The 22,715-nt window shown below is 35.2% G+C and overlaps 2 protein-coding genes across 2 annotated transcripts; one reads left to right on the forward strand and one right to left on the reverse strand.

Moving 5' to 3' along the window:
- Positions 1–678: 678 nt before the first annotated feature.
- LOC132107709 (WD repeat and FYVE domain-containing protein 1-like) lies at positions 679–13,111 on the forward strand. Its single transcript, XM_059513863.1, has 12 exons — positions 679–867; positions 2,628–2,695; positions 3,749–3,822; positions 4,652–4,706; positions 6,722–6,872; positions 7,961–8,073; positions 8,566–8,692; positions 9,627–9,732; positions 9,977–10,078; positions 11,040–11,170; positions 11,253–11,361; positions 12,337–13,111. The coding sequence occupies exons 1-12, from the start codon at positions 731–733 to the stop codon at positions 12,394–12,396; spliced, it is 1,233 nt and encodes a 410-aa protein (XP_059369846.1). The 5' UTR covers positions 679–730; the 3' UTR covers positions 12,397–13,111.
- A 2,208-nt stretch (positions 13,112–15,319) lies between these two features.
- LOC132107710 (dehydrogenase/reductase SDR family member 12-like) lies at positions 15,320–21,944 on the reverse strand. Its single transcript, XM_059513864.1, has 10 exons — positions 21,805–21,944; positions 19,885–20,018; positions 19,562–19,644; positions 19,171–19,266; positions 18,479–18,560; positions 18,329–18,390; positions 18,155–18,259; positions 17,543–17,633; positions 17,112–17,249; positions 15,320–15,482 (listed from the first exon to the last, which is right to left on the reverse strand). The coding sequence occupies exons 1-10, from the start codon at positions 21,858–21,860 to the stop codon at positions 15,367–15,369; spliced, it is 963 nt and encodes a 320-aa protein (XP_059369847.1). The 5' UTR covers positions 21,861–21,944; the 3' UTR covers positions 15,320–15,366.
- Between the last annotated feature and the right edge of the window lie 771 nt (positions 21,945–22,715).

Genomic DNA, 22,715 nt, shown 5'->3' on the forward strand with positions numbered 1-22,715 from the left:
CATAATAGTTATTTGTAAAATAAAACCTTAACAATCTGTTAAGTTCTGCTCAAGTCGCGCTGGCAAGGTTAATTGATCAGCTTGGTCATCGTCATTTTCTGGTTCAGATTCAGGATCGAACTGATAAGGTAGTAATCACTTATCAATATTGCTTTAGAAGCTGATATTCCACATCTGGTAAGGGGCGTAACATTTTGCTCGCTTGACGTAATCGGCCAATCACAGCGCACTGGATAGCTGGCCAATCACAGCACACCGCGCTTTTTCAGAACGATGAGCTTTGTAAACATCGACGCGTTTCAGAAAGGCTGGGCACAGAGGAGAAAAAATAACACAGGGCATGTGGACAATAAACTTTTTTGAACCGCGTAAACACATTGCATTACACCAAATACATAAAATAATATTCTTGTTAGCAACGTCATATGACCCCTTTAATAAAATATGCATTAGACGTTGATATATTAATATGAATATTTAAACATTATTAGTACAGGCAAATTATATATTAAAATATTAATATATAATTAATTATTTATTGTACACAGTAATAAAATGATACCGCGTGTTTTGGTTGCAGGAGTAAACCGCGGGCCAGTGTGCATATGTTGGTTTGTTTTTTAACGTACGCGTTTTCTCGGAGCATTACGGTATCTCGCGCTGTTGTGCTTGAGCTTCCTGAGCGCTCAGCTCAGCTGACTCGAGAGGAATCGTGCACACACTGGGAGTCATGGCGGCGGAGATCCACTCGAGGCCCCAGAGCTCCAGACCCGTTCTGCTCAACAAGATCGAGGGCCACAGCGACGGCGTGAACGCGGCGGTGCTGATCCCGAAGGAGGATGGAGTTATCACGGTCAGCGAGGACAGGTACAGCCGCGCCGCGCCGGGGCTTACATCAACACACATCAACCTCTCTCAACACTCGCTTGATTCATTAATCCGGCTGTTTATTTCTAAAGGGACATGTTTATTCTTTTTCAAAAAAAAGTACAATGGCTGTACCACGATAATATTATATTACAGTAATATAAGTAGGCTACTGTAGTACTAAAGATTACCAGGGTACTTCTGTTTGTTTTTTAATGTTTTGAACGGACGCACTTGAACTTGACCCACTTATTATTGTTGCTTAAAACGTTGTTTTGGTTTCATATTTGAACTATTGAATTTAATTATTATTAATTACCGTGTTAATCATTGTTTTCTGTAGTGTAGTAGAAAACCACATGCAGTTATTATTATTATTACAGTAAAACTATGGTTTTACTGTAATACCACAAATCAAAATCAGACTGATTCTTACAACTTTCCAAAGTTTGAATGAGATCTTGTGTTCATTTTTTTTTATTTGACACTAACAATAATTATAATAGTATCTATGGTGGTTTGTTTCAGACTTTGGACTGTGATATCAGTTTACAGGCCAAAATACTATATATTAGTTATTACGGCTAGGGGAATATTGTAGTTATTGTTGTGGTAGCTGGATATTAAGTTATCATCAAAAATAATAATCTGACACTATTTGAAGGAGATCCCAATGACCAATTATAATTTATTACAGAAAGGATAGTAACTGTTGGCTTAAAAGTTGGTTTATCTTAGTAAATTGGACTTGTTTTCTCGTTTACAATAATTAATATTGTCTTCTTGATGATATTTGGAGCAATGTTTTGTTGTCTACATGGTTTTTATGTGGAAAAACTGCTTCTTAAAGCGGGTCTAAGGAGGTTAAATGGTCTTTTTCATGGTTTAAGAGGGTTTTTCGCTATTCATCAGCTGGGAGACCTGTTTTAAAGTCTGGTTGAAGCAGGGATGTTGCTGAAGTTCCTCCTCTCAGGATGAACACATCAGGTTGCACATCATGCAAAGCTTGAAATCACGTCTGATGTCGCCATGCATTTCAAACGATTCGTCTCAATGTTTCAAATGAATGACTTCCATTCAAGATGGGATTTAAACATCTTTTTAAATGCTAAACAGGAGAATCGAGCTCAGACGGCCAATAAGTGCAGCTTAAAGATTAGCAAGAGTTCGTGTAGTTTGACAAACAGATATTTTGGTAAAGAGAGAGTTTCTTTTCAAGAGCAGTTTTGGCGAGACTGCTGACTGATGAAGTGTTTTCAACAGCTCTGGACAAGACAGAACTGTGTTAGTGGAGATGAATGTGTGGTGGTGTGCTGATGACCTACATGTTTGGCACATGAGAGCAGATGCACGAACTCTGCAAAACATGATACGCTTGAGATTTTAGAAGGAACTGAAACTGAAGGAATTGAGATTTCAGCTGCTCTGTGGACATGTGTGTCTTTGTGCATGACCTTAACATTTCAGAGGGTTATTTTGGTTATTTTGTTTTAATGGAAAATTAGTTGAATATTTTTTGTATTCCTGTGGCTCAAGTGGTAGAGCATTGTGTTAGCAGCGCAAGGTTGTGGGTTCGATTCCCAGGGAACACGTTAGGTTAATTTGTTTTTAGCCTGAATGCACTGTAAGTCGCTTTGGATAAAAGCGTCTGCTAAATGCATACATTTAATAAATGTAATTTAATTTTGTATTTTTTATTATAATTTGTTGTATAATTTAAAATTCTATGTATATAATATTAAAATTATTATATCTTTCAGGACGATTCGAGTTTGGCTGAAGCGGGACAGTGGACAGTACTGGCCCAGCATCTACCACACTGTGTCCTGTGAGTATAATTTCCCTGAAAAAATGAAAATCACATCATTTTTCATCTCAGATATAGCGAGAGCAGGTTTGACGGGAATGATATAGTGAACATCACCAGTTGCAAGTAAATGAACCACAATAAAAATAATTCATTCTAACCACCCAGTGTTACAAAAGCAACCTTATCACCTCTTCCTATCTCACATATATTCCCTGGTGTTTTCAGTTATTGTGTGAATCTTTAATATGCCGTTGCTCTCTTTGTTTGAGCAGCTTGTCGTGTCAAATTCCAACTGGAGCTGTGTTTGAGAGAGATACATTGAGAACATTAGGAGTGTTAGGAAAAAATAGCTCTGAAACTGTAATTGATATAATTTATAAGTTTTTTTTATTTTATTAATTTTTGCCTTTTTTATTAGTTGTAATAACTAATTAGTATTAGTTGCTTTTTTAACTTATTTTTATTTCAGCTTTAGTTTTAGTAATTAAATTTCAACTTATTTATTTCTGTTAGTTGTGAGGGCAACATTTAATTTAATTTTTTTTTTTTTTTTTTATTCAAGCTTTTCATCGAATATTTCTTATTTTATATGTGATCCTAGACCACAAAACCAGTCCAGAAATTGAAATTTTATAAATAAGCTTTCCATTGATGAATGGTCTATTAGGCTCAGACAATATTTGACCAAGATATAAATATTTGAAAATCTGGAATCTGAGGGTGCAAAAAAATCTAAATACTGAGAAAATCCCCTTTAAAGTTTTCCAAATGAATTCTTAGCAATGCATATTACTAATCAAAAATTAAGTTTTGATATTTTTATGGTATATTTATTTCATCCATTCAGTATTTTATTTTATATATGTAATTTAAAATATATATATTTTTTAATAATTTAGTTTTTCAACTTTAAACAAAAGTCTGTATTTTTTATTATTTTGATGTTAATCATTTAGTAGTAGTTTTATTTTTAGTTAACAGTAACAGCACTAGTCAGACACAGATGTTGTTTTGCTGTACGTTCAGATTGATCAGTGATGCAGTAGCTCAAGTCTTTGTGTTTGTGTCCAGCTCCGTGCTCCTGTATGTCATATCACCATGAGAGCAGGCGGATCTTCATAGGCCAGGACAATGGGGCTGTTGTGGTGAGTGTCACTGTGTCGCCCCCCTGAGGGCCAAAGTGCTCCCAAATCCTCTTTATACAGTTATATATGTATCAAATAGTTCACTCAAACATGAACATTTTCACATAATTGACTTGCCTTCATGTGATTCCCAACCATTGCTTTTATCTGTGAATTCCAAAATATGATGTTGAGCAGAATGTTCATGCAGAAGTCTTTTCTGCTCACCATTTTTTAGATCATAAATACAGAAAAAAATTTAATATTGTGAAATATTATTACAATTTAATAGGAATGTTTTTTTATTGTAATATATTGTAAAATGTAATTTATTTCTGTGATGCGCAGTTGTATTTTCAGCATCAGTCTTCAGTGTCACATGATCTTCAGATATCATTCTAATAGGCTGATTTGCGGCTCAAGAAACATTTTTAATTATTATCAGTGTTGAAAACAGTTGTGCTGCATCATATTTTTGTGGAAACCGTGATACTTTACATTTTTATAGGATTCTTTGATGAATAGAAAAGTAATATTTTCACATTGAGAATGTCTTGACTGTCACTTTTGATTAATTGAATGCATCCTTAATGAAAAAAGTATTCTTTTTTTTTTGTTTTGTTTTATCATACCGACCCTAAACCTTTAATCACAATAGATGGTGAAATATTGTGCATAAATAGTACTTTTTTTTGTCCTTTTTGTGTCTTTAGCACCTGATCAGTGTAAAAAATATCACTCTGTGTCGTTTTGTGTTTCGCAAACACAAAACGACCACACGCCGTGCGTAAGGGGATAAACTGAGCCATTGTGTCATTTTTCTGTAATGTTCTTTGTTTCTGTCTTTCAGGAGTTCCTCATCTCAGAAGACTTCAACAAAATGAACCATGTCAAAACATACCCAGGTAAAACCGTTAGTGTACTAACACACTTTTAGATTTCCCTTCCAGCAGAGCTGAAGTGTGTTTGTAAGACACATGTGCTTGCTCTCTGTCCCCTGGGTGTGTGTGTGTTTGTTTCCTTGAGAGAGAAACACACACACACACGGACACACTCTACTTACTCTTGCCCCACCCGAACACTTGAGGATAATTAGTTCTTTCCCAGCATGCCCTGGGGCTCAGAGTCCCGTGTGATCTCTCACTGGACACACACTCACACACAAGATGATAACGAGTGGATGAGTCAGAGCAGTTCTGGAAAGTGTGTCTGGAGAGAACAGGACAATGCCAGGAAAGTGTGTGTGTGAGAGAGACTGTATTCTGACCAATAACTGTAAAATATTGTATGAATTAGTGTATGAATTAGTTTGCATTTTGAACTGCATTTGGTATTGTTTCTTTCTGATATAATGCAGTTATGTTGTTAGTCGCCCTGTTAGCACACACCGTGACATCACCAGATAATGACATCGTCCCACAAACATCTCTGTCTGAGGACACGAAGCAGATCACAGAAGTGTGTGTTTGTGTGCTGGATCTTAATGATGTGCAGAACAACACAGCATGCTCATGTACTATACTGTATCCCACAATGGGAAGTCTTAGACATTTGAGAGTTAATTCAAATGCTGAATGTATTTCTTTTTACAATTAAGCATGCATGCAAATCATTGCTATTTTAGTACTTTTATTAATATTTCCAATTAGCTTGTATTTTTAGGATTATTTTCTATTTTTGTTCAGTTTTTGGCCATTTTTGTTTGGGTTTTGTGCTGTTTTTTAGTAAAACTTTGGAATACGTATGCATTAGTTAACATGAACTAAATACTTCATACTTAATGTAATTAAATGTATTAATCTTAGTTAATATTCAATTTAATATTTGCTAATACATTATTAAAATCAAAAATTATGTATTGGACCTGATTTAAAATAAATGTTAGTTATGTTAAATAATGTTAATTAATTCTCTGATTGTTAACTATGTTAACTGACTTTTTTTAAATGTTATAATCTTTATAGTGCTATTTAGTTTTGATTTATTTATATTTCAGTTTTAATTCAGTTTAGTTTTAATTTCAGTTATTTTGGTGCTTTACATTTTTCAATTAGTTGCCAAGGCTACATTTCAAATTTCTGTTTAGTTTAATTAAAAAAATAAATAAATATATATATATATATTTATATTTTATATCAGCTTCAATTCAATTAACAAAAATATTTTAAAATAGTTTTAATTAATGACAGTTACCCATGTGCAAATGAGGTCATGTGACAATGTAGCACACAATGTTTATCATGCTTATTTGTGACCCTGGACCACAAAACCCATCATAAGGGTCCATTTCTGAATAATTAAGCTTTTCATTGATGTATGGTTTGTAAGGATCAGACAATATTTGGCCGAGATACAACCGTTTGCATAACTGGAATCTGAGGGAGCAAAAAAATCTAAATAATGAGAAAATCGTCTTTGAAGTTGTCCAAATGAATTCTTAGCAATGCATTTGTAACCCTGGGGCACAAAAACAATCTTTAGTCGCTGGGGTATATTTGTAGCAATAGCCAAAAATACATTGTATGTGTCAAAATTATACATTTTTCTTTTGTGCCAAAAATCATTAGGAAATTAAGTAAAGATCATGTTCCATGAAGATGTTTTGTACATTTCCTACGTTAAATATATCAAAACTTTATTTTTGATTAGTAATATGCATTGCTAAGAATTAATTTTGACAACTTCAAAGGCGATTTTCTCAATATTTAGATTTTTTTGCACCTTCAGATTTTTTTTTTCTTCGTCAGATCCTAATAAACCACACATCAATGGAAAGTTTATTTATTCAACTTTCAGATGATGTATAAATCTAAATTTTGAAAAATTGACACTTAAGACTGGTTTTGTCTTCCATGGTCACATATGCAGTATATACTGTTGAACGTTGATCTTCAGTGCGTGTGTGTGTGTGTGCGTGCAGCTCATCAGAACCGTGTGTCGGACCTCATCTTCTCTCTGGAGAGTCAGTGGGTGATCAGCACAGGTCATGATAAAAGCGTCAGCTGGATGAGCACTCAGAGCGGCTCTATGCTGGGACGCCACAGCTTCGGCTCATGGGCTTCCTGTTTACAGTATCCTTCACGTCAGTCTCTCTCGGAGAAACATTTGAAAGCATTTTTACATTTTAATTATGATTCTGTTGCTTTGTGCAGTGTTGGAGGTAACATGCCAGTCAAATTATTTTTTATATTCTTTAAAAGTAACAATGTAATGTAAGTTTATTTGGAGCAGTGCAATAGTGTAATACCTTTCTGTGGAAATCTTTCTATGTGAATATATTTTAAAATGTATTTTATTTCTGTGATGCGCAGCTGTATTTCCAGCATCATTCCTCCAGTCTTCAGTGTCACATGATCTTCAGAAATCATTCTGATATACTGATTTGGTGTTCAAGAAACATTTTTGTCGTAAACAGTTGTGCTGCTTCGTATTTTTGTGGTAACGATGCATTTATTTGATAAGGATTCTTTGATGATTACAAAGTTCAAAGAACGTATGTATGTTAGTAACATTATAAATGCTCTTTATTGTCATTTTTGATTAATCTAATGTCTTTGCTGTATAGAAGTACTATTTCTTTCAAAAGTTTGAAAGATAGTGTAACTCTGAATATACAGTTCAGCTCATGAATATCTAGTTCCTAAATGTCTTTCAAACATTTGATACCAATAATCTTTCTAAAAATAATCTAAAATCTGATTACCGTATTTTTCGGACTATAAGTCGCACCTGAGTATAAGTCGCATCAGTCCAAAAATGCGTCATGATGAGGAAAAAAAACATAAGTTGCACTGGACTATAAGTCGCATTTATTTAGAACCAAGAACCAAGAGAAAACATCACCGTCTCCAGCCATGAGAGGGCGCTCTATGTTTTCAGTGTAGACTACAGGAGCAACATAGAGCACCCTCTCGTGGCTGTGGACGGTAATATTTTCTATTGGTTCATTTCTCTTGGTTGGTTCATGTCAAATTAATTTTGATAAATAAGTCGCACCTGACTATAAGTCGCAGGACCAGCCAAACTATTAAAAAAAAGTGCGACTTATAGTCTGGAAAATACGGTAAATAGATTCATTATGAATTTTAAAGGCCTGGCAAATAATTTAGTGTTCTAAACTGTCTTCAGGTTTTTGTTATTATTTCTTGACGGCACATAGATATGATAAAGATACCCAGCATGCCTTTGTGGGAGATCATTCAGGTCAGATCACTCTGTTGAAACTGGATGAACAGAGCAGTTCTGTCATTACTACACTAAAGGGACATGAAGGTAAGACAGCATACACCTTTACTATTTATCTCTGCTATCATACTGTTCACGTTACTCTATGGACTGTATATAAAGCCTCAATGGAAAGCTGAAATTGTGTTAGTGTTCTGGCATAATCTTTTTTATTATTTAGTAAAAAAAAAATCTAGTATCAAAGTTAAGTTTCTGTAAAGCTATGCATGTATATATACATATGCGTGTGTGTATATGTAACTTTAACTCATTATTTACTCTATTTCTGAGCAATTTATTTGAGTGATTTATAACTTTGAGGACATCCCGAAAGGTCAGGTTAATTTTATTTGTACATAAATACAAATGTTTATAATACCTTAATGCCTTATAGTCAGATTTAGCTCACAGTTTTATCTCTAAACTAGAGCTTGCTTTTACTCAACATTGACACGAATATATCTAAGTGTCTCTTGTGATGTTCTTCACAGTTTTATGAAAGAAAAGCAACTAATTTGGCATCTGTCTGTCTGTCTTTAGGTAGTGTTGGTGTGTTATACTGGGATCCGGTTCAGAAGTGGCTGTTCTCCGGAGCGTCTGATCACAGTGTGATCATGTGGGACATTGGTGGCAGACAGGGACGCGCATTACTACTGCAGGGACACCAGTGAGAACACACACACACACACACACACACACACACACACACACACAGGCTGTGCTACCAGGCTGTAAATGGAATAGAAACCCAAGACAGAGAACTATTTTTCTATTTTCAGTTCCATTTCTTTTCTTTAAAATAAATTCTGAAAGTGAATGACTTTCATGACCTTCTGTTTCATCACCGGCTGTTGAGCATGTACTGTTCTGACATGTCTCTTTCCACACAATTGAAGTAGCAATGTAAGCAATAACACACACTCAATCAGTCCTTATCGTAAAAGCAAATCTCTTGATGCAAGAGATTTTGATATAAAACCCATATGGGGTTCATTTTGCAATAACGACTGTTTAACTGCACATTTATCTTCTTTATTATTTTATAGATGCGTATCCAATAAGTAAATAATTGAACATGAAGGATTGATCTGAGTTTGAATAATTCTATTATTTGAGGTTAAAGAGACTGCAGAGTGCACAAATGTTTGGGATCATTTAATAATTAATACTTTCATTCAGCCAAGATGCATTAATTTGATCAAACGATATTTGTAATGTTACAAAAGATTCCAAATGAATGTTCTTTTGAACCTTATATTCATAAAATAATAAAAAAAATAAATAAAATGTCACATTTTACACAAAAAATATTTTACAGCACAACATTGATAATAATCAGAAATGTTTCTTGAGCAGCAAATCAGCATATTAGTATGATTTCTGAAGATCATGTGACACTGAAGGAATGATGCTGAAAATACAACTGTGCATCACAGAAATAAATTATATTTTACAATATATTACAATAAAAAAAACATATTTCAAACCGTAATAATATTTAACAATATTACTGTATTTTCTGATCAAATAAATGCAGCATTAGTGAGCATAAGAGACTGTTAAAAAGCCTTAAGAACATTCTCTCTCTGTTTCTGTCTCAGTGAGAAGGTCCAGGCGCTGCGGTATCTGCCTCCGACCCATCAGCTGGTGTCCTGCTCTGCTGATGGAGGAATAACCGTGTGGAACATGGAGACTACACGAGAAGAGGTGCTAAACAATACGAAATTCTTCCTTAATACTAATGTAGTGCAAGCTCCGATAGACTTTCTGGCCCAAGAGGAAGTTGTCTCTCACACACACTCCAGTATTAGAGCGTATGATTGAATGAGTCCATGGCCAAATTGTCTAATCATGAAGCAGTGACGAACTTTCTGGCCGTCTTCATAGCAACCTCTGCGTCAGTAATCAAAGTCACATTCATCTCCACTCTCTCTCTCTGTAACTCTTTCAGGCTCCTCAGTGGCTGGACAGTGATTCATGTCAGAAATGCCAACAGCCATTTTTTTGGAATATAAAGCAGATGTGGGACACGAAGACCTTGGGGCTCCGACAGGTACTGAGTGCAACAGTGCGGTTAAAAATATAAAGATCTGACTGGGATTCTCCCCCTCTGACGTCATGTCTTCATAAACATTTTGATGATGGTCTTATTTTAGCCGGTTACGCATCTGCACTTTTAAGTCGTTTTAAAGGAATAGCTCACCTAAAAATGGAAATTTGCTGAAAATGTACTCAGAGATGTAGATTAGTTATGTTTCTTCATCAGATTTGGCGAAATGTAGCATTACATCACTTGCTCACCGATGGATGCTCTGCAGTGAATGGGTGCCGTCAGAATGAGTCCAAACAGCTGATAAAAACATCACAATAATCCACACACCACTCTAGTCCATCAGTTAACATCTTGTGAAGTGAAAAACTGCGTGTTTGTAAGAAACAAATGCATTAAGACATTTTAACCTTAAACCTTCACTTCTGTCCAAAATAAGAGTCCGTAATAACGCTTCCTTCCTCAAGTGAGGAAGTCCATCTCTGTTGTCTCTCACATCAAAATCCACCAACATATTTCTTTAGGGCCAACTCTTTTTTTTTTTTGCTTGTAAACAGTTCTGATTTATGTATTGATACAGACGAGATTACTTTTTCACTAGAGAAAGCATTACTTTGAATAGAGGACTCGTGTTTTTGTTTAGGTTTGCAGCATGTTGTAACAATGGATTTGTTTCTTACAAACACACATCTTTTGGTTTAACAAGATAAATGATGGACTGAAGTGGTGTGGATTAATGGTGGATTATTGTGATGTTTTTATCAGCTGTTTGGACTTTCATTCTGACGGCACCCATTCACTGCAGAGCATCCATTGCTGAGACACTGAAGTAATGCTACATTTCTCCAAATCTGATCTGATAAATAAACAATTGCATTTACATCTAGGATTCTTTTAAGGAAGCATCTCGGTTTCCTCATGATGTACTGACTGTACTGATGCCCATGTCATTTCCTGTCCTCAGCATCACTGCAGGAAGTGTGGTAAGGCGATCTGTGGGAAGTGTAGCTCTAAGCGCTCCACGTACCCCATCATGGGCTTTGAGTTCCAGGTGCGCATGTGTGACGACTGCTACGACACAATCAAAGAGGAAGAGTGAGTCCTTGGCCTCTTCTGTTTGGTTCTGTCTTAATACATCAGATGATTCCTCTTATTCTTTTCTATTTGCATGTTGCAGTCGGACTCCTCTGGCTACGTTTCATGAAGGGAAACACAACATCGCTCACATGGACATGGACCCGAGCCGAGGACTGATGGTCACCTGTGGGAGTGATCGAGTTATTAAGGTCTTATGTTCTTGTATTTTAGTGATTATAATTGGCATAATCATCATGCAATTTGTGTTATTTCTGCAGATGCATAGATTATTTGGATTACTTACTACATTTATCACACTATGAACAGATCACACTGTGTGTAACATGATCATATTCTACAATTCGTACAATGAAACAGAAATAATCTCTCCTCCTTGACTTGATTATTTGATTGAACAAGTTTGATAAAATTGCATGAAAAATTGAAAAAAAGAAAATAACTATAATAAAACAAAAAAAAAGTAAAAATGTGCATTCATTTTCATAAAGTTCAACTCAAATTAAAAAGTATTTTAATAAATATTTAAATATTATATAATATAAACTAACTGGAAAAAAACTCAGTTTAACTTTACTGAAATTACTAAAAGTAAAATTCAGATATTTATTAATTTTAAGCTATATAGACGTATTTAACAAAATGACAAAAGCACGATGCAATTACTGCAAGTTAGACTAAAATTTTATTGTATACTGAATATAAAAAAATCTAATTCAAAATATTAATAAATACTATATTATATGAATAGTACTAAAATAACACCGCTAGTAAGACATTTGAGTGTAATATTAATAGTAGAAAAAAAAATCAAATGAACATTAGAAAGCTGAAGTGCTAAAACTGAAATAAAAATGAATAAAGCTATTTAGACCTATTTAAAAATAATATTTAATAATATAATCAAGATACTCAAATTTAAAGAAAAACCGCAAATTTAAAAAGGTCATTCAAAATATTATTAAATACTATAATCGATTATGAATAATACTCAAATAATACTTCTAGTGTGTCACAGTTAGAGTATATTCATATTACCTTTAGCATGAAACATATGCAGAACAGATTTGCTAATAAACTCAAAATGAATTCATGATTTGACATGTGTAGTGATTGTGCTGAAGGAAGTCTTCTCCCTGCTGATGATCTGATTGGTCTGTGTGTAGGTCTGGGACATGACGCAGGTGGTGGGCAGCAGTGTAGCAACAGGATTCTCTCCTCGCTGATTGGCTGTTTCTGAAGGCTCCGCCCACACTCCGCCAACAGAGATCATGGAAACGCTCACCTACCTGTCTTAACTCTCTCGTCCTTCAGCTGTGGAGTCAACGGACACTTCATCACGGTGTGTGTGAATATGTGTGTGTCGTTGGGATGCTCCTTGATTTTATGAATCAGACGTTCATGTCTCTTATGAGGTATGATGTCCTGGATTTAAGCAAACATGAACTCAAGGTACTTCTGAAAGCACAATATTTGCTGTGTGTGTGTGTGTGTGTGTGTGTGTGATGCTTTGTCACAGACTGAAGGTTTCTGGCATTTTGTATTTCCTTTATCCAGAAGTACCACTCGAACACAGGAAGTACTCCTTCATCACATCCTGTTTCTTCTTCAGCCATCTTTCTTGTTTAGTAACCAGCACTCGTGTTACCATGGAAATTAGTGTTCCATAGTAACGATGGAACGTTCCCGTACAAACTCGCTGAAATGGATTCGTTTTCCCGCTAAAAATGTCACTGCAACCCAACAGTGAAGTGAAGATAGAGTTCAAACTAAGAGAAGGACAGGTTCAGGTCAGATAGGTGAGGGACATTAAGTGTAGCATAAAATCCATGGAGCATAGTTAATAGTGTTCAGTTGTAAAACACTATTTATAGCACTAATTATTGGTTTTCTGTGATTTAGGGACATATTTTGGTATGGAGGCTTGTTTCCGCCACGGGATAAAACATTTTTAAAAAGCAATTGCAACTTTTCATCTCACGCTTTTTTTTCTTGCAATTGTGAGTTTGTCTCAGAATATCACAACTCTTCTGAATCCATATAATAGCTTCTACAAACCAGAATTGACAAAAATGAATAATAAAGATGGTCTTTAAGACCTGTGCGTGATATTAATTGTGCTATATTCCAACACATAGTTTCTTCTCATTAGCATAATATAACGTGCCAGTTTGAAATATGTTTTGCTGATGTCAAAGCTGACACATAGACATTAGTCTGGGTAGTGCCGTATTTAATTTTCATTTCTGACAAATAAATAAAATATATAAAGCTGATTGTCCAGTGGAAGAAAGGTATTTCCGAGAACAAAACTTTCTGAAGAAAAAAACTCCATAAACAAGTTTTTGAAAGTTGTGAAAATTACGATCTAAGAATTTTATACAGTACGTAAGTCTGTCCCTCACAGATTTATTTAATTCAATATGGCACCTAACCTGACTAGGTCGGTATATGCAAATTGAAATTGACACACAGCTCACAACTAACGTCAAATTGGCCAATGAGAAGAGAGAAATCTAATGTGTTTACAAACATTATAACTGACCAGCGCTGTTTGTTTTACTTTAGTTCTTTCTTTCTCTCAGTCGTTCTCCTTCGTTGAGTGTGTCTCCGAGTTCTCTGTTCCTTGCACTGAATTGCACTGTGTGTGTGTGTGTGTGTGTTCATGATCTGATGGTACAATCGGCATCTGTGCGAGAGTTTGCATTAAATGGCTTTTTTTGCTCGTTTAAATATACGTCCCATTCTGAGCTTTGTAAGATTTGTAGCTGATTTTCCTCAAAATCCAAAAGGGTGTGAATGTAAGAAGAGCTGTTGAATGCAGTGATCTCACAGAAAGCAGGTTTTCTATGATGTCGTTGTTGTGTGTGACATCATTTTTGTCTCGTTTAATTGGAAAGATACTGATGACGATTGTAATTTCTCATCAGGGAACTGAGGGAGTACTATTTTCTTTGTTTTGTTCTTTCTTTTTCCTTCATTTACCTTAAAAACGTGCTGCGGTTTAGTTTAACCTCCATGTAAAATCACACAAACTGTTTTCCTTATCTTCAGGAGTTAAAACATTGTAAAGTTCAACATGCTTCTAATGATCGAACCCTAAAACTGTAAATAACTCTAAATGACTTTGAGACATGTTTTTCTATGTGCTTTTTTCTAAAGCTTACTTTGTTTCATTGGTTCAGTAAAGAAGTATTATTCTCTCTATGTATACAAAGTTGAGTTCAAACATGTGTATTTTTCATATAAAACTCTTCTGCCGCTAATATGAAACCTGGTGACTGTAGTTTCAGTCAGATTGAACGAAATATTACAATAAAGATCTTAGCTGTATCTCATGCGAGAGATATAGTTATTCTGGACATTTAAAATGCATGCTAAAGTTATTTTTCCTTAATTTTTGTTTATTATTTTTTTCAAGTAATATTTTTGTTAAATATAATAACTCATATGACATACACCAACACACCTTCAAATACGTTTATTAAAGTGTCAAAGTACAGTCATAATTAATAATTAATAACCCAGTATATATATGTAGAAATGCAATCAAATGTTACTATCAGAACAAATACATAAAAAAAATAAAAAATAAAATAAAATAAAAAACTCCACATCACTTCCTCATTCTCTGGGACATCAGGTGACCATACCAAACTGAAGAAACATCCAATCACAGAGCTACAGACACAGGAAGTGTCCTTTTCACTTAGATTCCTGTGCTGCACCAGGTGATCGGCTGAGAGTGAGTGATTGACAGCTGGGGTGACTCCGGTCAGAACGGGTTCCCACCTGATTGACCTGATTCGCTGGAGTCACCGACACAGTGAGAGTGAAGACGCACTGTGATTGGCTGAGAGATTGATCACATGATGTCAGAACGAGCTGTTGGAAAAGAGCGATTCCTTCGTTTCATTTGACTAATGACAGGAGAGAACTGAAATGTACAAGGAAGTAGAACAGGAAGATGCAGGAAGTAGTCATTGAGGTGCAAAAGGCTTAAACATATTTAAGCATTTATTGGGTGTAACAGTCGTTCACACCTTCAAACTTTCAATTTAGTCTACAGCTAAAAATCTGTTGTGAGACACTGGGAGTGAGTACATTCACACGGCTTTAAGGGTGAGACTAAAGTGTCTAAACTGTGTAAATATGTTGTTTATTACTGTTCTCCATCTATTTAATATGCAGTTTCTTTATTGAGGCTGGAAGCTGGAAGCCAGATCCTCCATGATGCTCATGAATTTCTGATCTTCCAGCTGTGAACTGTGCGTCCAGGCCAAGGGAAGATGAGCCGACACCATCTGCCGATCTAATGCATGTAAAACACAAAGACAAAAGGAGGTTTAACACATGAAACCATCTGGAGAAATAATTCCTATTGCCTATAGAATCAGTAGAGAGCAGGTTGTTAATTGATGAAATATGCCTCTGTAGAAGCCATGTGTCGGATCCTCCAGGAAGACCACCAATCAGAGAAGTCACAGTGACTTCTCTGATTGGTACCATTGAAATGACAAACAAGATCACAACAATGTGTGTTTGCTGTTGCCAAGTAACTTTTCATGTCTTTTATCATAAAAACAACATACACTAGAAATCAGAACTGTATTGGCGCACAACTAGGGGTTTTGCAAGAATTCATTCTTAAGTTAGTAGTTTTGGTCTAGCAGTTCTGAATACATGGCTACATTTGTGCATGAGATAAAAAAAGAAATATATATACATATGTATGTGTATATATATATATATATATATATATATTTATAGATTATTATTATTTTGGTATTACTTTGCGAAGAAAGAGATCTTAAGGCAAGACTCTACTGGCAAAACCATTATTGTTTTTCTTTTCTTTTTTTCTCCAGGAATTGGTTAATTTTGGGATTTTGCCTTTTAATGTGTTTTCTTTCAGACTAGTGGGGGAAAATAACATAAATAATACACATTTAAGTGTATTTTATTCATTTGCATCTGTAGAGCTCACCTACAATGCATATCTTTAAAGGCCATTTTCTCAAAATAATTTGTATATATATATATATGTATGTATATATATGTGTATGTATATGTATATATATGTGTATATATGTATGTATATTTATATGTATGTATATGTATATATATATATTTATATATGTGTATGTATATATATATGTGTATATATGTATGTATATGTGTATATATATATTTTTTCGAATTCAAATTCTACCTCTCACAATTGTGGCTTTTTTCTAAGAATTCTAAATTTACATATAGCAGTTCTGAATTTTCAGCTTGGGGGGGTTGGGTCGGGTCAGGAGTCTGACATTTGTTTTAGGGAAAAATAGGATATACTGAGAAAAAAGTAAAAACTGCAAGATGTAAATTCAGAATATGAGTTTATAAATTGAAATTGCAAGATAAAAGAAAAACTGAATTTAGATGAGTGACAATTACATTTATAGTTTTCTTCCATTGTGAAAATAGGCTTCCATAACATACTTTAAGACACATTACATGCACAAATATTGTATAAAATAATAATTTATAATTACAGATGTTTTTTTCATAATTTTCAGTACTACAGGTATATTTATATTAGTATCTTGGATTAATTTTCTCACCTAAATTATTGCAATGCATTCATGCAGTCTCTGAGAAAGATACAATGCTGCTTTAATATTTAACAAAAGAGTGAACAATTTAATACCTAAAAACTAATTTTTAAATGCTGTTTTATCTAATATTAAAGATTCATAATGCACTTTTATACAAATTAGAGTATTACTTTAGCAACATGTTAATGCTGCTCTGTTGTGGCTTCAACATTTTTATGACATGCTGTTGCTTTCAGTCACTGATGAGATTTCATTTGCTCCCTTTGACAGCAAAAAGCGGCTCTAGGTTTTGGAGCACAGCCAGTGTGTGTACGCGCTTGTGTGGGTGTGTGTTTGCTCACCGTGAAAAAACCGCCCGCTGGGATTCTTGACCGCCGCCTCGGACAGAGCGAGCCACACGACCGTATCGGCCCCTTGCTCTGGTGTCCGCAAACGCTCCTTCATAGAGCTGTGGAAATCAGGCATCGCATTCGCAATGACTAAAGAATGAGATCCAAGACACAAGCAAATCAGTCTGAATAAACGTTAATTAAATATTTGCATTTATGCATTTGGCAGATGCTTTTATCCAATGCATTCAATGTATATGTAATATTAGAAACGTTATCTGACAAATCAACAGTCAAACTTGTATGTCTGACGGAAACTGCATGTTTTAGGAGATTAATTTCTTTACCACTTTTAATCACATTTTTTACCATGTAGCTTTTTGAAAATGCATCTATATGCATGGTTTAAATTTATGATATAAAAACTGTGCATCTGCAGTTACTCGGCGTGTCGACCCATCCGGGGTGCATCACAGAGAAGTGGATGTTGGGGTGAGCTTTAGCAAACTGCTCCGTCATCACCATCTGCTGCCTCTGAAATATAAAGAAAAAGGACATAGAAGTCATTTCTGATAGCATGAGAATCACTAACATTATAAAAAACTAGAAGTCAGTGAAACAGTAAAGTCTTGCATATTTTTTTACAGTAATTTTACACTACTGTTCAAAAGTTTGGGGTCAGTAGGATGTTTTGGGGGACAGAAATTAGTACTTTTATTTAGCAAGGATACATATAACTTTAGACATTTCAGTTAAATTCTATTCTTTTCATTAAAGAATCTTGACAAAAAATGTATCACTGTTTCCACAAAAATTCTGAAGGATCTCGTGACACCGAAGACTGGAGTAATGATGCTGAAAATTTAATTTAGAAATATATTTCACAATTGTTCTGTTTTTACTGAAATTGTAACCAAATAAATGCAGCCTTGAAGAGACTTTGATATATATTTTATAACATAAATGATTAAACTAGCATATGGCATCATAAATAGATTTTCTGTACAGTAGGTGGACACAAGCTGTTTTTCGACTCTATGTGTAAGTAAATATACCTTGTTCTGTGCGTACACCATAGTGCCGTCATATCTGCCCCTCTGAGACTGCAGGTTTCCTGTTCGCAGTTTCTGCAGCAGCATCCCACCGGATGATACTGTGATCTGAAAGAGAGGAGAGAGATGGTGACCATCTGACCTCCGTCTGTCGCTCTCAGTCTCTGGTTTACTCACCACTCTGGGCTCAGGGCTCTTCTCCAGCAGAGGAATGAGGCTCTTGATGAGGATGTACACGGCTGACGAACACAACAGGGACATCAGGTCAAAACCGTCTGCTAAGGCACCTAGCGCTGAGGAGCTGGTTTTGTTGGTTTGCTCACTTACCCAGAGAGTTGCTTACAAAGCTTTTCTCCAAACCCTCATCATTCACCTCCCTCTTAGCCATCATACAGCCGGCGTTATTGATCTGTCACAGCAAACCAATCAAACAACCGAATGATCATTCCTTCAGTTGGCTGCTAATGCCATTCAAAAGTATTATTGAAGTATTATAACAATCACGTCTGGGGTGATACATGTTTAAATAAACACATAAATAAAAAGAATCTCATGCCCAACAAGGCTGCTTTTATTTGATCAAAAATAGGGTAAAATTGTGACATTATTATAATTTAAAATAGATGTTTTCTATTTGAATATACTTTCAAATGTAATTTATTTCTGTGATGCGCAGCTGAATTTTCATCATCATTACTCCAGTCTTCAGTGTCACATGATCTTCAGAAATCATTCTAATATGATGATTTACTGCTCAAGAAACATTTCTGATTATTATCCATACTGAAAACAGTTGTGCTGCTTCATATTATTGTGGAAACTGTACAGAACTTTAGATAAAAGATAAAAAATCTTAATCTTAATCGAAATCAATCTTTTGTAACAATACAAATGTCTTTACCGTCACCTTTGAGCAATATAATGTTCTTGCTGAATCAATTTCAAATGAAATATAAGTAAAAAATCTTACTGACCCCAAACGTTTGAGCAACAGTGTATACACAGTATTAAAGCCTCACCAGGACGTTGAGAGTTTTGTACTTTTTCTTAAAAGACTCTGCAAACTCCCACACCTTCTTGGTCTCAGTAAGATCCAAAATATGCACAAAGATTTCCTGCAGCCAGACACAGAGGCCAAAGGTCATGTATTTTACTAGACCTTCTTGCATGAGAAACAGATGTTTCCAGACAGTGTGTATAGATAAACGGTTCATTTCAATGACTCAGTGGAGTTTTGCACAAATGGAAACTTGCAAACTACTTCATTATTCTTTATCAAGTAGCTGCTTCCTCATTTTTACTGCAGCTTCAGTGGTGGAAGCCATCTTTGTTACCACCACCAACTGTCCAGCTCCTTTAACCACTAAACTGCAGGCCAACAATCCCAGTCATTCCAGTGTTAACTCATACTTTGTTTCCAGACTCCTTGACGATCTCTGCTCTGGCTTCTTCTGCTTTGTCCTTGTTCCTGCAGACCATGTGGATGGTACCACCTTGAAGAAGAGGGACAACAGAGGTTACACTGTGACTTAAAAGTGTTTGGAGACTTCAAGAAGCTTAGAAATGTTGGAATGTCATAGCTTTAGATAAATGCAAAGATGCAGACAAATAAAATGAGGTGAAATGCATAGATTTAGATAAATGCTGAGCACAAGTAAAGCAACATTGAAGAAATGTGAAGAAACGTCGAGCATAATCACCACCAACCACTGCTGATTTTCTCCAACACGCACCTTTCTTGGCGATGGCCATGGCAGTGGCTTTCCCGATCCCGCTGTTCGCTCCAGTGATCATGAAGGATCGGCCAGCCACTGACGTCTCCAGGTCCTTCTCAACAAAGTTTTTAGAGGCTGACAGAAATGCCCCCCTGAGACACACACATTTAATTAGTCTTGAGATGTCACAGGGTTACCTTTGCACGCTCTTCTCAAAACACTGCTAAATAGTTCAGTTAACTAATGAGTTCACTTTTTGCATGCTTTGAACTGTTTGACATCAAACTATTTTAAGATGAAGGACGTGGCAATGGAAGAACCCAGCTAACAACAACAACAAAACATGTTCGAAGAGTTTTTTTTGCTAATGTTCCAATTAAGTTATGATTATTCTAAATGTTCTCTAAACATTCAAAACATTTTTTTTATTTCTTGGCAATGTGAACATAAAAGGAACATTCAATTTGATAATTTTACAAACATTACGTCAATGCTACTTCTGAATGTCCTCCGAAACAAGCAGCAACACTTAAAATAATAAATAAAATGTTAGATGAGCATTCAACTAAAACATTTCAGAAAAAAAAACAATCCATAAACTATGTACAGTTAAGGTTTTTGTGCTAAGATTTTGAGAACATTAATAAAGAAAACATGGAATGAAACATGGAAATGTTTCCAGATGTTCTTCAGATATTCAAAAGCAATAAGAAGTAAACGATCAATTAATGATTTTCTGAAATTCTGAGAACATTTCCTGTGAGCTGGGAATGTGTTCCAATGTAGACTTTTGTAGGATACCAAATTAGGTTCTGTATTCGTTCGCCACTTAACGTCCAGAAGCAAAACTTCTCAAGATGCTCTGTCCTAATGTGTCACTTTGCGTCATCGCTTAGCTAATGAGAGCGGACTATACGTCCTCTGATGGCACTGCTCCTGACATCGGCGGCGCGCGTGCCCCTTGACCCGATCTCAAAGACTGGCTTTGTCCACGCGTGCCAGGCCAGGCGGAGGGATGAGAGGCGCGAGGAGGTAAATGCATGCACTGTTAAGGGTGATGTGTGGTCTATTATGGGACGTGAGAGGTCGAGCCGGGTGAAAATGTAAAGGAGGAAAAAACTGAGATGTAGATAAACAACAGACGTGAGTCGAGACAGTTTGAGTGTTTTTCTGACTCCCAAGAATTTATAAGACCGTATATGAAATTGAATGAAAAAAAATGGCACAAGCGTTAGTGTGTTGACAATGAGCTCGGGAAAAAAATAAATAATAATAATAAATATATATATATATATATATATAGATATATATAGCCTAGTCTAAAAAATATAGTTTTGCAATGTTAGGAACTGACTTTTTAAGCACGAGTGATCACCTTTGACCCATACCTTAAGTTATGTTTTCACTGAGTTTCACAAATGATTATGTTCCTGTTTTTAAGTAAAAAAAAAATATATAAAAAAAAATAAATAAAAAAAAATAAATAAATATATATATATATGTATATATTATTTTATATTTTAATAATTTTTCATTCATATCAGGGTTAGGTACTAGATTTAAATATTTCTACATGGGAGTAAAAATCTAAGTAGGCCTGCGGACAAATGCTGGACATTTTGAATATTTTGATTAATTAAAAAAAAAAATTACGGCCAGAACCATTTGTTACTTGTTTTATCAGCCCCCATCACACATAATCTTTAATTAAAAACTCCTATAAATGAGGACTAATAAATGCATGATTAATATTTTAATGTACAAAATATGCTTTAAAAATGTTTAAAATAAGAGAGAAACAGATCAAACTTAAATCTGACCCATGCAATATTTATCATAATTATTGATGTTTAATATTATTTATTAATTGAATGTGCATTATATTTGTTAATGCTGTAATAAGGTGTTGTGATATTTCTGAAGCAGTGCAGCTCTTACTTGGTGAATTCGGTGAGTCCTTTGAGGAACCATGCTGAGTTCCGGTAAAGAGACATCCTCACACCCGCGCTGTCGCTCCGGTCGCCCGCTGTGCTCGCGGAGGCTCGCCGGTGCTTTTAACCGGCTCCGGGGGTCACATGAGTGCTCGTAGATCCACGCCACTCACCGATGGCCAACACTGTCTGCCCTCTCCCGGTGATAATGGACACAACACGCCTCAGACGCCTCAGACTCAGACCTCTGATGTTTCAAAGCAATTCTTTTGTGTGTCTGCTTTAGTTGACAATTTGATAATAATTGAGTATATATAAGATCGTCTATTTAATGACAGTTTTGCAATATAAACAATAACAGTACAACAATGTATGTTAGGCATGTTATTAGTAGTAATTACATATAATTGCCTATTGCTTAGAGGCAATAATCAGATTCAGTAACTATGGCGTCTTTTCAGGCTTTTGCGCATGCGTTAAAATCTTACGCGTTATTAAACTAGCTACTAGACTGTAATCCAGATAGTTCGCTTAAATTGGTTGTTTAATAAGCTCAAATAATTCAAAGCGATTTGATTGACAGCTGGTTCTTGAGGCAAAGTTGTTCAAAATGAGGAGATATGACATTTGATAAATCACTAACGTTATACATATACACAAATACATGGTATTTTGTGTAAATGTTAGTAAAATAAATAGAGTAAAAATCACAGGATGCATTTAACATGTGGGTAATAAATCAAATTCCCATATAAAACTTTAATATGTTGCTTATCTTTATATTGTTTTTTTATGGTTTGGTCACAAGGGAGTGAGTCATTACGAATTAATAATTATGAAATTGATGAATTATGAATTTATTGCAGCGGAAAAAGAATTCTCGCTACACCTGACCAGGTAAAGTCAGCAGGTGTGAAG

Source organism: Carassius carassius, chromosome 28, assembly GCF_963082965.1.
Source record: "Carassius carassius chromosome 28, fCarCar2.1, whole genome shotgun sequence".
In the NCBI taxonomy this organism is placed as follows: domain Eukaryota; kingdom Metazoa; phylum Chordata; class Actinopteri; order Cypriniformes; family Cyprinidae; genus Carassius; species Carassius carassius.